This window comes from Panulirus ornatus, chromosome 65 (genome assembly GCF_036320965.1).
Source record: "Panulirus ornatus isolate Po-2019 chromosome 65, ASM3632096v1, whole genome shotgun sequence".
Lineage (NCBI taxonomy): Eukaryota > Metazoa > Arthropoda > Malacostraca > Decapoda > Palinuridae > Panulirus > Panulirus ornatus.
Genome location: NC_092288.1, coordinates 27,178,918 through 27,196,716, shown reverse-complemented (window position 1 = coordinate 27,196,716; position 17,799 = coordinate 27,178,918). Strand labels below are relative to the sequence as shown.

The window sequence follows — 17,799 nt, the reverse complement described above, 5'->3', positions numbered from 1 at the left end:
ATGATTCGGTCACCATCCACCTCTACCCTAACTGGGGCAGTGGATTGCTTAGCGTATCCATACTGTTGGAACTTCACCCCAATTTTGGGGTGGCGTACCATACCAGACAATGGGGTTGGAAGAAAATGTCTTTTTGACAAAAAATGATGAGGCAAACAAATTAACCAGTCAAGTGTTTCAAATTAAGGAGGGACGCACAAGGCCAGGTTGAATTCTCCCTCGGTCATCTTTTAGAGCAATAGTCCTGTGTATTTCATCGTGTGGATACATCAGTTTCACAAATAACTTTTACAAGCTTAAAAAAAAAAAATACAAAAAGCACGAATATGGGAGGGTGGCAACTAAATTGATGAGGTAGCTGTCACAATCAGCACGAACAGCTGCTGAAACACAACTGCTTAGGATCCGGCACCACCATCTAAATCCTTCTACAGTAAGACACAGGACTCCTACCTCTCCTCTTTTTCTGTCAACAGTAACAAAATCCTCCATTTTATGATGTTTGGTTATTGTTTGGCGTGTTCGTCCAACTTTTTCTCATTCCCTACATTCCCAGATAAATCAGACACATTCTGTAACCTAAAGTTATATTCAAGCGACAGTAGTAGCACAGTAAGAATGGTAGGCATGATATATTAACTTGTGGTATCATCAGTTGTAATATCCGATGTAAGTTAAGGGAAGGGGTTCAATTCAAAACACAGTGTACAGATGGCGCTATAGTTTGTAAGGCATCACACAATGAAGAAGGGGAATCCTCGGTAGTGTACTGTTGTATCAATATTGACGTTGGAGCCTTATATTGTAGAAGTTTTGAAGTACTAAAGTGTAAGTTTACATCTCCTGAATGTTGTAAGGTTGAGCATTAATGACTAACATGTGCCAGCCTACATTTAACGGGTGATTTAGGATTGACCATCTGTAAATGACCTGTTCCAGCCTACATCTAACAAGTATTATACCGTATGTAGCTGACCTTCACTAGCTTACATCTAACGAGTGTTATTAACCATTTGCAGTTGACGTGCTTCAGCCAACAGCTAACGATTATAACCATCTGCAGCTGAATTTCAACTTACAACTAGTGTAAGGTCGACCAGCTGCAGCTAACATGCCTCAGCCTTCAGTTAATGTGTGTTGTAAACCGACCAACTGTATTTAACCTTGCATAACCTTTAATCTACACCTAATTAGTTTTAAAAGGTCAGCCAGCTGCTGTTGATCTGCCTCAACCTTCAGTTAATGTGTGTTATAAGATGACAAGCTGTAGCTGAACAGCTTCATCCTACGACTAAAGGTGGAAATGAAATAAAGATTTAAGAAGAAACATGAATAGGCTCCTTACACCTTAGAAGAAATGATTTTGACCGTGCTCTGATGTGGAACATTATTTCTTATTCTACAGCAATAGAGATATTGATAGTAGAGGACTATGAATATCAGGGAAAATGTGGCGCTAGAAATATGTCAGTAAAACATGTGTGATACGCTTCTATACACATATTCGCCATCACAATAGAGGTAGCAGTGTTCTATTCTTTGGAAAGCTTCAAGAGCAGCTGTAGGAAGTGGGGAAACTTTTACAGTGTTTTTACAGTGTTTACAATCAAGTCTGTCCCTGATGAACCTGCAACAAGAAAAACTGTTCATGAGTTGTTGCAGTTGAGGAACATCAATCAACAAGCATGGTCATTAACTCTAATGTCTTTACCATGGAGGCATGTATGTGGTGAGCTGTAAGTGCAAGCTCTGCCATTTTGGCAAAATTCCATGGTAGATACTGAAAAGTAGTTGCCCAGTGCTACTCTTGACTCTGGTATGGTGTCTGCACAGAGGCCTCTTTCCCTTGTCTACTCAGTTTTACCACTTTTTCACATACATTATTTTTTTTTCCTAAAACCACTGCAGAGTTCATACACTAGGAAGTGATCAAACATACCATTTGCTACCTCTTTCAACTTATTCATATCCAGCAACCTATTTGTTTGCCTGTCATGTAGCACATATCCAATAATGTCTGTTCCCAACCCACTCACCCACTATGCTCATATATATACCTTTTTCAGTACAAGTACTCCCTGCCACCAGTACCTTTTAATACACAACTCCAGTTTTAAGATGAAGATAATTTGGGGAATGCAATTTGTTAAAAGTTGTAATAGAATTGTTAGAAATGAAAATGCACATATAATGCTGATGTGGTTTTTTGACATCTGTTTTCACATCACGCTTTTTGTGCAGTATATGGATTTTTTTTTTTTTTTTTTGTCATCAAACAGCCTTTAGATTTTCATATACATCCCTTTAATGCTCAACTTCTGTTTCAGTCAAGAAGTATGATGAATGACACACTACGCAACAATGTGGTATGGGAAATAATCTTAACTGAGGAATCCTATCTCAAGCAGCTTCACACCCTCGATAAAGTGAGTTGAAATTTATTTTTTTATACGTATTTGCCTTTGACACTCAATTCAAGGAGCATCTTAAACAAATGAACAACAGCCTCCCATGCATGCATGGCCTCTAGTAGTCATGTATGATATCCTGAAACTGGAGCATTCCAAACCATTTCATGGTTTATCTTCATTACCTCATCTACCTTAGTCAGCACATTGACTCTTGTATGCACCACAATAATCCAATTTACTCCATCCAAGGCACACTTCTCACACTCATCGATGTTAAGGCCCTAGTACCCAGAAACCTTTTTCACTCTTATCTTTCCATCTCCTTGGTCTTCTCTTCACTCTTGCTTCCACATCTGCCACATATTTCCCCACATTCAGTCTTTCTTCACTCATCCTTTCCATTTACATGAACCATTTCACTACACCCTGACCAGCCTTCTTATTCAAACTTCATTTATTTTGATACTGTTGTTCCATGCACAATGATTCTGTCTCACACCACATATCCTTGGGCACTTCATTTCTAACGCATCTACCCCCTGACTTTCCTTTTCATATAGGGTACACTGCATCTCTACTGTACAACATCGTTGAGACTGCTTTCAATCATACTCATTTTTGCCATTACTGATAGGGCCATTCTGTGACTTGCTTCAGCCTCCATGTTTCCATATGCTTTGACATCCACTTCCAGTTATCTAAAACACTCTACTTCATTCAGGTCTACCTCATTTAAAATCACACACAAACCATTTTCTTGACCCTTTGCTGCATTTTATTCTCTCACTTTTGTTCATATTGACACCTTTCACACACTTTCCCAGCCAGTAACATCAGCTCTAGGAGTTACTTTCTGGAATCTGCTGCCAGAGTTGTGTCACTTGAAAAGAGCAATTGACTTGCCTTCCAAACCACTCACCCTATGCTGACCACCCATCCTTGAAGCAGACCCAAAATGAGTATATCGGACTATGAGATTGAAATATGTACTAACTATGGCACTGAAATGGGTATAAGCAGATAAGCTGAAACAGATGTAAATAGGTCAGGGAATTTCAACTTCTCTGAAGAAATAAAGTGGATCAGAGGAGATGCACTAATAGATAATACACAATGGTAGGACAGTCTGGAGAGCCATAATGCAAAAAGAAACATGTATGTTGATGAAATGATTGTAAGATTAGTGCCAAGTATAAGAAAATATAACATTGAAGTTAGATAGCATGGGCTAGAAAACAGTGGATGAATAGACAGAGAATGGAAGAAAAAACTTATGATTTGCAACAAGCAAAGCTAGAATGTAATCATTTCATTAAAAAAAGAAAGAGGAATGCAGGCCTGTCTACAAGTAAGTAAAGAGTCAAACAAAAGAAAACAAAGACTAAAGGAAGAAAAAGTAATTGACCCTGTGGATCAAAACCCAGAAGTCCTATTTGCTCATGTACAGAGAAAAAACAACCAGTCTGAGAGTGAACCATTCAGAGATGATAATCATGTAAATACCCCAAAAGAATACGTCAAATGTTAATTAACCAATACAAGTCAGTGTGTAGTTCAAGAGAGTATGAACAAATAGGTGATAAAATGTTCTGTGATTATAATAAGCATGCACCTACACGTGTAAACTTAACAGAGATATAATTTAAACAATTAATCAACTTGAAGAAGACTCTTTCCTGGAGCCAGATGGAATTCTTGTAATTCTTCTGAAGAAGATAAAAGAAACGATAGCTATACTTCTTACAGTACCACTGAGACAAGGCACAGGCCAAGCAAGCATAGCAGATATACACAAAATGATATATGTAATACCAATACATGAAAGAGGATCCAAATTATTGCCTAAATGATACAGACCTCTCAGCCTAACCTTGAACATTATGAAAATATTTGAAAGGGTAGTAAAAAACATAATTTTTTCTTAATTTTGCAAAATCATTTGATAAAGTAAACTATGGAGTGTTTTAGCAAAACAAAACATTGATACAAAAATAGGAAAATGCATCTAAGAATTTGCAACCAACAGAAAGTTGAGTGTAGTTGCAAATAGAAACTTTTGAGAAAGATGTACTATGAAGGGTACTACAAGGAACATCTCTGATGCTCATTCCCCCCTGGGAATTCCCATCAAGGGTTAGACTACAGCAAAAGTCACCACTTATCCCTGTCCTTAAATACCTCCCTTGCATACACCATTCAATGCATTCAATGTACCCTTTGTACAATGGCACTATGAAAGCATTCTGCCAAATCTCAGGCACCTTGCCATGAGTCATACATACATTAAATAACCTTACCAACCTGTCAACAATACAGTCATCCCCTTTTTTAATAAATTCCACTGCAATACCATCCAAACCCACTGCCTTGCTGGCTTTCATCTTCCGCAAAGGTTTTACTACCTCTTCTCTGTTTACCAAATCATTTTCCCTAACCCTCTCACTTTGCACACCACCTCGACCAAAACAACCTATATCTGCCACTCTATCATCAAACACATTCAACAACCCTTCAAAATATTCACTCCATCTCCTCACATCACCAATACTTGTTATCACCTCCCCATTAGCCCCCTTCACTGAAGCTCCCATTTGTTACCTTGTCTTATGCACTTTATTTACCTCCTTCCAAAACATCTTTTTATTCTCCCTAAAATTTAATGATACTCTCTCACCCCAACTCTCATTTGCCCTCTTTTTCACCTCTTGCACCTTTCTCTTGACCTCCTGCCTCTTTCTTTTATACATCTCCCACTCATTTCCATTATTTCCCTGCAAAAACTCATCCAAATGTCTCTCTCTTCTCTTTCACTAATAACCTTACTTCTTCATCCCTCCACTCAGTACCCTTTCTAATCCGCCAACCTCCCACGCTCCTCATGCGACAAGCATCTTTTGCACAAGGCCATCACTGCTTCCCGAAATACATCCCATTTCTCCCCCACTCCCCTTACGTTTTTTGTTTTCACCTTTTTCCATTCTGTACTCAGTCTCTCCTGGTACTTCCTCACACAAGTCTTCTTCCCAAGCTCACTTACTCTCACCACTCTTTTCACCCCAAACATTCTCTTTTCTTTTCTGAAAACCTCTAAAAATCTTCACCTTTGCCTCCACAAGATAATGATCAGAAATCCATCCAGTTGCACCTCTCAGCACATTAACATCCAAAAGTCTCTCGCATGCCTATCAATTAACACGTAATCCAATAATGCTCTCTGGCCATCTCTCCTACTTACATACGTATACTTATATATATCTCTTTCTTTAAACCAGGTATTCCCAACCACCAGTCCTTGTTCAGCACATAAATCTACAAGCTCTTCACCATTTCCATTTACAATACTGAACACCCCATGTACACCAATTATTCCCTCAACTGCCACATTACTCACCTTTGCATTCAAATCACCCATCGCTATAACCCGGTCTCGTGCATCAAAACTACTAACACACTCACTCAGCTGCTCCAAAAACACTTGCCTCTCATGATCTTTTGTCACATGCCCAGGTGCATATGCACCAATAATCACCCATCTCTCTCCATCCTCTTTCAGTTTTACCCATATCAATCTAGAGTTTACTTTCTTACACTCTACCACATACTCCCACCACTCCTGTTTCAGGAGTGGTGCTATTCCTTCCCTTGCTCTTGTCCTCTCACTAACCCCTGACTTTACTCCCAAGACATTCCCAAACCACTCTCCCCCTTTACCCTTGAGCTTCGTTTCACTCAGAGCCAAAACATGCAGGCTCATTTCCTCAAACATAATACATATCTCTCCTTATTTCTCATCTTGGTTACATCCACACACATTTAGACACCCCAATCTGAGCCTTCGAGGAGGATGAGCACTTCCCGCGTGACTCCTTCTTCTGTTTCTCCTTTTAGAAAGTTGAAATAGGAGGGGAGGGTTTCCAGCCCCCTGCTTCCATCCTCCTTAGTCACCTTCTACGACACGTGAGGAATGCGTGGGAAGTATATATATATATATATATATATATATATATATATATATATATATATATATATATATATATATGTATGGGGATAGGGGAGAAAGAATAGTTCCCACGCATTCCTCACGTGTCGTAGAAGGCGACTAAAGGGGACATGAGCGCGGAGCTGGAAACCCTCCCCTCCTTGTATTTCAACTTTCGAAAAGGGGTAACAGAAGAAGGAGTCACACGGGGAGAGCTCATCCTCCTCAAAGGCTCAGATTGGGGTGTCTCAATGTGTGTGGATGTAACCAAGATGAGAAAATAGGAGATATTTAGTTTGAGGAAAGGAACGTGGATGTCGGGCTCTGAGTGAAACGAAACTCAAGAGTAAAGGGGAAGAGTAGTTTGGGAATCTCTTGGGAGTAAAGTCAGGGGTTAGTGAGAGGACAAGAGCAAGGGAAGGAGTAGCACTGCTCCTGAAACAGGAGTGGTGGGAGTATGTGATAGAGTGTAAGAAAGTAAACTCTAGATTGATATGGGTAAAACTGAAAGTGGATGGAGAGAGATGGGTGATTATTGGTGCATATGCACCTGGGCATGAGAAGAAAGATCATGAGAGGCAAGTGTTTTGGGAGCAGCTGAGTGAGTGTGTTAGTAGTTTTGATGCACAAGACTGGGTTATAGCGATGGATGATTTGAATGCAAAGGTGAGTAATGTAGAAGTTGAGTGGAATGATTGGTATACATGGGGTGTTCAGTGTTGTAAATGGAAATGGTGAAGAGCTTGTAGATTTATGTGCTGAAAAAGGACTGGTGATTGGGAATACCTGGTTTAAAAAGAGAGATATACATAAGTATACATATGTAAGTAGGAGAGATGGCCAGAGAGCATTATTGGATTACTTGTTAATTGACAGGCACGTGAAAGAGAGACTTTTGGATGTTAATGTGCTGAGAGGTGTAACTGGAGGGATGTCTGATCAATACCTTATGGAGGCGAAAGTGAAGATTTGTATGGGTTTTCAGAAAAGAAGAGAGAATGTTGGGATGAAAAGAGTGGTGAGAGTAAGTGAGCTTGGGAAGGAGACTTGTGTGAGGAAGTACCAGGAGAGAATGAGTACAGAATGGAAAAAGGTGAGAACAAACGACGAAAAGGGAGTGGGGGAGGAATGGGATGTATTTAGGGAAGCATTGATGGCTTGTGCAAAAGATGCTTGTGGCATGAGAAGCGTGGGAGGTGGACAGATTAGAAAGGGTAGTCAGTGGTGGGATGAAGAAGTGAGAGTATTAGTGAAATAGAAGAGAGGCATTTGGACGATTTTTGCAGGGAACAAATGCAATTGAGTGGGAGATGTATAAAAGAAAGAGGCAGGAGGTCAAGAGAAAGGTGCAGGAGGTGTAAAGGAGGGCTAGTGAGAGTTGGGGTGAGAGAGTATCATTAGATTTTAGGGAGAATAAGAAGATGTTTTGGAAGTAGGTAAATAAAGTGCGTAAGACAAGGGAACAAATGGGAACTTCAGTGAAGGGGGCTAATGGGAGGCGATAACAAGTAGTGGTGATGTCAGAAGGAGATGGAGTGAGTATTTTGAAGGTTTGTTGAATGTGTTTGATGATAGAGTGGCAGATATTGGGTGTTTTGGTCAAGGTGGTGTGCAAAGTGAGAGGGTTAGGGAAAATGATTTGGTAAACAGAGAAGAGGAAGTAAAAGCTTTGCGAAAGATGAAAGCCAGCAAGGCAGCGGGTTTGGATGGTATTGCAGTGGAATTTATTAAAAAAGGGGTGACTGTATTGTTGACTGGTTGGTAAGGTTATTTAATGTATGTATGACTCGTGGTGAGGTGCCTGAGGATTTTGGTGGAATGCTTGCATAGTGCCATTGTACAAAGGCAAAGGGGATAAAAGTGAGTGCTCAAATTACAGAGGTATAAGTTTGTTGAGTATTCCTGGTAAATTATATGGGAGGGTATTGATTGAGAGGGTGAAGGCATGTACAGAGCATCAGATTGGGGAAGAGCAGTGTGGTTTCAGAAGTGGTAGAGGATGTGTGGATCAGGTGTTTGCTTTGAAGAATATATGTGAGAAATGCTTTGGACAGGAAATGAATTTGTATGTAGCATTTATGGATCTGAAGAAGGTATGTGGTAGAGTTGATAGAGATGCTCTGTGGAAGGCATTAAGAATATATGGTGTGGGAGGCAAGTTGTTAGAAGCAGTGAAAAGTTTTTCTCGAGGATGTAAGGCATGTGTAAGTGTAGGAAGAGAGGAAAGGGATTGGTTCTCAGTGAATGTAGGTTTGCGGCAGGGGTGTGTGATGTCTCCATGGTTGGTTAATTTGTTTATGGATGGGGTTGTTAGGGCAGTGAATGCAAGAGTTTTGGAAAGAGGGGCAAGTATGCAGTCTGTTGTGGATGAGAGAGCTTGGGAAGCGAGTCAGTTGTTGTTCGCTTATGATACAGCGCTGGTGGCTGATTTGTGTGAGAAACTGCAGAAGTTGTTGACTGAGTCTGGTAAAGTGTGTGAAAGAGGAAAGCTGAGAGTAAATGTGAATAAGAGCAAGGTTTTTAGGTACAGTAGGGTTTAGGGACAAGTCAACTAGGAGGTAAGTTTGAATGGAGAAAAACTGGAGGAAGTGAAGTGTTTTAGATATCTGGGAGTGGATTTGGCAGCGGATGGAACCATGGAAGTGGAAGTGAATCATAGGGTGGGGGAGAGGGCTGAAGTTCTGGGAGCGTTGAAGAATGTGTGGAAGTCGAGGACATTATCTCGGAAAGCAAAAATGGGTATGTTTGAAGGAATAGTGGTTCCAACAATGTTATATGGTTGCAAGGCGTGGGCTATGGATAGAGTTGTGCGGGGGAGGGTGGATGTGCTAGGAAATGAGATGCCCTAGCTCAATCCGTTAACAGCACGTTGATCCCAGTATACCACATTGTTCCAATTCACTCTATTCCTTGCCCGCCTTTCACCCTTCTGCAGGTTCAGGCCCGGATCACTCAAAATCTTTTTCACTCCATCTTTCCACCTCCAATTAGGTCTCCCACTTCTCTTCATTCCCTCCACCTCTGACACATATATCCTCTTGGCCAATCTTTCCTCTCATTCTCTCCATGTGACCAAACCATTTCAAAACACCCTCTTCTACTCTCTCAACCACACTCTTTTTATTACCACACATCTCTCTTACCCTATTATTACTTACTCGATCAAACCATCTCACACCACATATTGTCCTCAAACATCTCATTTCTAGCACATCCACCCTCCTCTGCACAACTCTATCTATAGCCCATGCCTCACAACCACATAACATTGTTGGAACCACTATTCCTTCAAACATACCCATTTTTGTTTCCAAGATAACATTCTCGACTTCCACACATTTTTCAACGCTCCCAGAACTCTTGCCCCCTCCCCCACCCTATGATTCACTTCCACTTCCATGGTTCCATCCACTGCCAAATCCACTCCCAGATATCTAAAACACTTCACTTCCTCCAGTTTTTCTCCATTCAAACTTACCTCATAATTGACTTGTCCCTCAACCCTACTATACCTAATAACCTTGCTCTTATTGACATTTACTCTCAACTTTTTTCTTTTTCACACTTTACTAAACTCAGTCACCAGCTTCTGCAGTTTCTCACATGAATCAGCCACCAGCGCTGTATCATCAGCGAACAACAACTGACTCACTTCCCAAGCTCTCTCATTTACAACAGACTTCATATTTGCCCCTCTTTCCAAAACTCTTGCATTCACTTCCCTAACAACCCCATCCATAAAAAATTAAACAACCATGGAGACATCACACACCCTTGCTGGAAACCAACATTCACTGAGAACCAATCACTTTTCTCTCTTCCTACACGTACACATGCCTTACATCCTCGATGTATAGGTATGTATATGTGCGTGTGTGGGTGTTCATGTATATACATGTGTATGTGGGTGGGTTGGGCCATTCTTTCATCTGTTTCCCTGTGCTACCTCCATAACGTGGGAGACACTGACAAAGTATAATGAAATATGTATAAATTGATTCCTGATCCACACATCATCTACCACTTCTAAAACTTCACTGCTCCTTTCCATTCTGATGCTCTGCACATGCCTTCACCCTCATTAATACCCGTCCATATATTTTTCCAGGAACACTCAAGAAACTTATGCATCTGTAGTGTGAACACTCACCTTTATCCCCTTTGCCTTTGTACAATGGCACTACACATGCATTCTGCCAATCCTCTGGTGCTTCTCTATGATCCATACAGATATTGAATATTCTTACCATCCAAACCCATGACCTTGCCAAATTTCATCTTCTGCAAAGCTTTCACCACCTCTTCTCTCTTCACCAAACCAGTCTCTCCAACTCTCGGACTTCACACACCATGAAAGCTGGAGAGTGAGTGTGAGCGGATGTGGCCTTTCTTCGTCTATTTTCTAGCACTCCCTTGCTGACATATGGGGTGGTGATTGGGTGTGGGTAAGGAAAAGAGAATGTCTATACTATCTTTTTCTTTTCCTTCATGTATTTGTAGGTAGCAGTTGGTAGGGAGCTATCAACCAGGGAGGTCTATCAGGAGGGATAGTGACAGATGCATAGTGAGCGAGCACCTCATTGGTTGTCAAGTTGCTGTCTTTTCTTTCTGCTTCACGCACACATGGACTACTGGCATTCTCTCCTCAAGCATGCAAGCTCTCCTTGTCATACACAGCACTTGATAACAGTTAGCTCACACAACTTATTCTTTGTAACTCTAGATTTTCCTGTGGTGAATGCTATGCACTATTCCTGCCTTTTGACAAAATGTTAGGAGCAGTAAACAGAAGTAGTAAGTAGGAGCATTAGATAAAGACATTTTAGGTAGAGGTAGTAGGTAGGAACATTAGGCAGGAGCATTAGGAAGTAGTCAGTAGGAAGATTAGGTAGGAGCCTCTGCAAATACTGCACTAAACTTGCTCTCTGCCAGTGGTCTGTTAAGGGTGGGGCACTAAAGGCTAAAAAGCAGCATTGGAGTTCACTAGATATGAGTCCCTATTGCTGTGGCCACCCTCTTGAGGGAGTTCCAGAAGGGAACAGGTGTCAGATATATGAATAGATAGACATTTGTGCTTTTTCCTGTGGGGCAGGGTGGTATCGGGAATGAATAAAGGTGAGCAGTATGAATATGTATGTGTTTATATGTATGTATATGTATATGTCTATCTGTCTATCTCTCTATATCTCTGATGCCCACTCCAATTGGAACTTCCTCAAAGGGGTGGCTACTGCAACAGTCTCCATAACTATGAACTCCAGTGCCACTTCTTAACCTTTAGTGCCTCACCCTTAACAGGTCACTGGTAAAAGGTAAGTTTAGTGCAGTGTTTGCAGAGGCTCCAAAAAAAATATTTATACCTAGTCAAAGATGCTTATCTAGAAATGCAGTCATATTTGTTGACAGCCAATTACTTCAAAAACTCAAAAAGATATGATATAAGAACTTCTACAGTTATTCACACATGAAAAATGAGCCATCATAGTAAAATTGGACTTCACCTTTCACTTTACTTTTCACATAACTTTCTACTTGAGTAAGCTGAATGAATACCAATACTTGATTAAAAAATACATCATACACACAGTTACTTATTAGAAAACAGCTGTGTTGTTTGCTGAGAGTGGAGAGGCATTGCAGAAAGTTGTGTGTTTTATGATGTGTGCAAGCATAGACGATTGAAGGTTAATATGAGTAAAAGTAAAGTAACAGTGTCTGAAAGGAAACAAGGTGAAAGTATAGATTTTGCAAAGCCCCATTCAGTGTAAGAATGAAATGTACTAACCTGTATTAGACATATGGACTTAGAAAGACTGGAGGAGGTGAGAGAATTTAAATAGAATGAACTACTTTGGGTAGGTTTGGTGAGATGGAAGGAGAAATAGGGGATAAGACAATATATGGATTTGTATGTAGCATTTATGGATCTGGAGAAGGCATATGATAGAGTTGATAGAGATGCTCTGTGGAAGGTATTAAGAATATATGGTGTGGGAGGAAAGTTGTTAGAAGCAGTGAAAAGTTTTTATCGAGGATGTAAGGCATGTGTACGTGTAGGAAGAGAGGAAAGTGATTGGTTCTCAGTGAATGTAGGTTTGCGGCAGGGGTGTGTGATGTCTCCATGGTTGTTTAATTTGTTTATGGATGGGGTTGTTAGGGAGGTAAATGCAAGAGTTTTGGAAAGAGGGGCAAGTATGAAGTCTGTTGGGGATGAGAGAGCTTGGGAAGTGAGTCAGTTGTTGTTCGCTGATGATACAGTGCTGGTGGCTGATTCATGTGAGAAACTGCAGAAGCTGGTGACTGAGTCTGGTAAAGTGTGTGGAAGAAGAAAGTTAAGAGTAAATGTGAATAAGAGCAAGGTTAGTAGGTACAGTAGGGTTGAGGGTCAAGTCAATTGGGAGGTGAGTTTGAATGGAGAAAAACTGGAGGAAGTGAAGTGTTTTAGATATCTGGGAGTGGATCTGGCAGCGGATGGAACCATGGAAGCGGAAGTGGATCATAGGGTGGGGGAGGGGGCGAAAATTCTGGGGGCCTTGAAGAATGTGTGGAAGTCGAGAACATTATCTCGGAAAGCAAAAATGGGTATGTTTGAAGGAATAGTGGTTCCAACAATGTTGTATGGTTGCGAGGCGTGGGCTATGGATAGAGTTGTGCGCAGGAGGATGGATGTGCTGGAAATGAGATGTTTGAGGACAATGTGTGGTGTGAGGTGGTTTGATCGAGTGAGTAACGTAAGGGTAAGAGAGATGTGTGGAAATAAAAAGAGCGTGGTTGAGAGAGCAGAAGAGGGTGTTTTGAAGTGGTTTGGGCACATGGAGAGAATGAGTGAGGAAAGATTGACCAAGAGGATGTATGTGTCGGAGGTGGAGGGAACGAGGAGAAGAGGGAGACCAAATTGGAGGTGGAAAGATGGAGTGAAAAAGATTTTGTGTGATCGGGGCCTGAACATGCAGGAGGGTGAAAGGAGGGCAAGGAATAGAGTGAATTGGAGCGATGTATACCGGGGTTGACGTGCTGTCAGTGGATTGAATCAAGGCATGTGAAGCGTCTGGGGTAAACCATGGAAAGCTGTGTAGGTATGTATATTTGCGTGTGTGGACGTATGTATATACATGTGTATGGGGGGGGTTGGGCCATTTCTTTCGTCTGTTTCCTTGCGCTACCTCGCAAACGCGGGAGACAGCGACAGAGTATAAAAAAAAAAAAAAAAATGTAGGTGTATGTAAATGTATGTGTATGTGCATATTTGTATATATGTATGTGTATGTGAGTAGATGTGTCTTTCTTCATCTGTTTCCTGGTGGTGCCTTACTAACATGGGAAACATCAGTCATGTATGAAAAAAAATATATATTTGAAAAGATTATTTTAGAACTTTGCTAGATCTCTTACCACTGCAATCTTTGTTTCAGTTCTTTGTCAGGCCTTGTATGGAGAAAGGTCTTCTGCCAAAACATGTTCATACAATCATATTTGGTGAACTTGCTGCCCTGCAACGTATGAATGAGGAGCTTTACAAGGCCCTCTTATCAGAAAACAAAAATGTTGGCACTGCCTTTCTGCACTTTGCCCCATTTTTAAAATTGTACTCTTCTTATGCAAAGAACTATCAACAAGCCATCAATCTTTTACTGGTAAGTGCTTATTTTTTTCTGTTGAACTGTTGAACATGTTAACAGGTGAATGCTTAAACTTCAGCAGGGTTGAATTGTACTTTTATGTTCTCTGATACGAATTATCATTTTATCCATGACCTGCAGGTTCTGAATTTGGACTGTTGTAATCAGTGCTATTAGAAAATTATGTTTTATATGAAAGGAATTAAGGTAAAGATGCTTGTTGGTAGAATATTTATGCAATCTCTTGATATGTCAAGCATTGAACTCCCAACACAGTCTTAAACTCCAACCACCACACATACACCCATTGAAAAGTACACGTCCCAGGCAAACATGAGTCACACTTCCCTACTCTGGACATCACCCATTATTACAACACAAGAAACATGATTTTAGCACATCTGAAGACCCTTCTTGCCCACGATGCAGATACCATAAGAAGACATCAAGCATTTCCTGCTCAGTTGCCCTGCACTTTCTGCACATAGACACTTATAGCAAAACTAGGGAAAGGGGATGCAGAGATGGAGTTTGGTGGTGAAATATGGTGGCAAGCAACAAACCTGTTTGTAGATGATAGTGTTGTTTGATGAGAGTGAAGAGGAGTTGCAGAAGGATGTAAATGTGTTTTTTGAAATGTGTAAGTGTAGGCGATTAAAGGCAGGTGCCAGTAAAAGTAAAGTAATGGTGTTTGAAAGAAACAACCTATAGAGGGAGAGAAGAAAATGTACTAAACTGTGTCATAGATATGTGGAAGAAAGACTTGACGAACTGACAGAATTTAAGCATTTAAGAGGTATTGTGAATAAGTTTGGTGAGATGGAAGGGGAAACAAGGGAGAGAGCAGTACTCATTTGGTCCTTTAATGGAATAATGAAGGGTAAAGGTGTACATATGGAAATGAAGAAAGGGTTAAGGGATAGCATAGTCCTTCTGACCCTTACTTATGCAGTTGAAATATGGACATTGAATGAGCCATAGAGATCAAGAATCCAGGCTTTAGAAATGAGCTATATGAGCGGAGAATTTGGTATGATTAGATAGAATAAGAGAAATGATTGGGTGTGTGAGAGATCTGATATGGTAGGGAATGCAAAGGGAATGAATTGCATATCGTTAGAGTGGGTGCAACATAATACTTTTAGGAGGATAGGCATACAGAAAGAATGTAAGACTGGTAGTTTACAAGGAAAGCGTATGACAGTACAATAAAAGGGGTTCGTGTCAGAGGAAGACCACTTGTGACATGGGGAAATCGAGTGGAAGAGCAATGGAGGGAAAGAAATGATGGAGAAATGCATGGAATGATGTATGTGAGGGAGGCATATAAGGACAGGGATGAGTGGAGACTTTTGCTGAAGCCTTCCCCTTGATAGGAGTTCCTGTAGGGAACAGGCCTCAAAGATGTAGATAGAATAAAAATCTTATTCATTTTACCCATTTTACTTCGGCATAGCATTTTTTATTTTTGTCAGCAATATGAAGATGATATATTAACTGTCATGACAGGACTGGGAGAGGCGCAGTAACAGATTTGGGTCATGGCTTATGGGAACAGAATCCCGGCCAGAGGTTCAAGCCAAACTGCCCTCCTTGCTTATCACTCCAGTACAACGTGTCCCAAGGTACCGCCTTTTGCTGAGTGAGCTACTGAGATACACCCCAACTGAACATCCACATCATAGTAGCATTGCAAGTAAGTCTCAGCATTCTTAAATGTGTCTAGTAGGTTTATAACAGAGTCTCACACTCATTAATAACACATTATACTTATTCAGTTGTGCTGCACCATATTGTGTATTTCCGTAGAAACAGTTGCATTGTGTGCTTCATTAGATTGGAAATGTAGACAAGGATAGAAGTTTAAGCACTACCACATTATAGTGTGAGGTAGCATTAAGAAAATTCAGTTCCATCATTAAACATATAAGCATTGCAAAAAATAAACAGTGAACTATCAGCTTTGCTCTAGGAATCCCCTCACATTTGTGAGATGACTACATATACAGATCTAACATGCATCAAACACATACCAAAAAGAAGAGTATAGAGAACCCTAATCTTGTGCCAGGGATGTGGCCTTGAAAATATTTGCATAAGCAAACTATAGGTTGAATATAAACAAGAGGGATGCTTTAATGTATACACTGGACTTTCTTCAACTCCATTGCTACTCAGGTTCTAATAAGATGGTTGTATATGCTAATGATATTACACTACAATAAGGATTTTTTTCATCAGAACTTTTAATGACATGCAACAGAAGTAGACAAATAGTCTCATGGTGATGGTCTACATCTGGTCACATGTAGTCGGGGGTGGTGCAAGGTCATTCATTTTATCATTGCTGGCCATTGGTAGTGTTACATGAAGAGGTAATGGCAAGGGGCTGATGGATGAGGTGCTAGGTGATGCAAAAGGTGTACCAAGTGACCGGCAGAGGTTAATGGACAAGGAGAGGCAGCAGGTTTGCTAGCAGGCAGTTGGTTTCCATAACTATTTTTCTAATGTGAGACTTTGGTGACAGGTTGGATATAATGTCAACTCCCAAATCTTTCTCTCATGTATTTCAGCAACTTATTTCCTGCTAGATGATATTCTTATTGAGGCCATTCTTAAGTGTGACCCACCTTCATTACTTTACATATGCTCAGTTTGAATTTCATCAATAATGTATAAGATCAACAATGGAGTCTTTAAAGGTGTCCTTTTGACTTCATACAATCTTCTGTGTGCTTCAGATAGCAGTTAATACTTTCTGCTTGTGTACCCCCACCACAAGCTAGACCATGCAATACTCGGCATGGTGCTGTGTTAGATGATTACTGCATGGCCATCGCCAACTCAAGGGTGGGCTGTTTTGATTCCTGCTTCTTTCCCAACATGTTGAAGCTTTGGAATTCTCTACCTTCTCATGTCTTTCCCAATAACTATAACCAGGTATGTTTCAAAAGACAGGTCTTTCATGTCCTCCAAAATTTGTAAAAGACAGGTCTTTCATGCCTACCAAAATTTGTAAATACTTTCCCTTTTCTTTTTGTGTTTGATAATTCTATATTTCAATTAAGGCCTGGCCTTGATGTTAACTTTTGTTCATGACTGGAGCCTTCAACATTAAAAAAGAAAAGAACAAAAACCCTTTGGTGCTCTACTGTGACATCAATCCATTTTGAGAAGGCTTCTCTGACATGGCTCCCTTTTTCTTTTCCACTTTTATAGTCTTCTGTCCATTGAAGAAGTAATTCCTTTAATTCTGCCTGGGGATATGAATTCTTAATTAGCCTCTCATGCAGCATAGTGTCAAAAGCTTTCTGGCAGTTCAGTCTTCTCTTTTGTCCAATACTGAGCTCACTCTTTCATAGATATCTAACAGGTTCATTACTAATGACATTCCTTCCCTAGAACCATGTTGTCTTTCACTAATGTGACTTCTCTGCAGAATGTTATTTGATAATCATTTCCAGTACTTTATAGACCACACTTATTAAGGAACTGATATGTAGTTCAGTGCATTTTCCTGGTCTTCTTTTATAAGTATGGGTATGATATTTGCCACTTTTTTCCTCTTTAGGCACTTTGCCTTTCTCCAGTGACTTCTTGAACAGTATTTCAAGAGGTTTCTCAAGTGTATATATTTATCTGTATGTATCTCTGATGCCTGTTCTCAACTGGAACTCCCCCTTGAGGGAGGCTGTGGCAATAGTCTCTCTATAACTAATGAACTCTAGTGCTGCTTCTCAACAGGCCACTGGCATAGAGCAAGTCTAGCACAGTGTTTGCAGAGGCTCCT

General features: G+C 40.5%; 1 protein-coding gene across 4 annotated transcripts in view; it reads left to right on the top strand.

The window, feature by feature from the left end:
- The first annotated feature begins 712 nt into the window (after positions 1–712).
- The window catches only part of LOC139746536 (rho guanine nucleotide exchange factor 39-like), a 131,647-nt gene continuing 114,560 nt past the window's right edge, over positions 713–17,799 (top strand). The window contains exons 1-4 of one of the 4 annotated variants that reach the window (XM_071657866.1): positions 713–828; positions 2,328–2,426; positions 13,803–14,024; positions 15,519–15,705. In XM_071657866.1, coding sequence (XP_071513967.1) covers positions 2,337–2,426; positions 13,803–14,024; positions 15,519–15,705 — 499 coding nt within the window. In that variant the 5' untranslated portion in view covers positions 713–828; positions 2,328–2,336. Of the gene's footprint in view, positions 964–1,066; positions 1,087–2,327; positions 2,427–13,802; positions 14,025–15,518; positions 15,706–17,799 lie in introns of those variants that run through there. The other 3 variants (XM_071657867.1, XM_071657868.1, XM_071657869.1) reach the window with 3 other exon arrangements.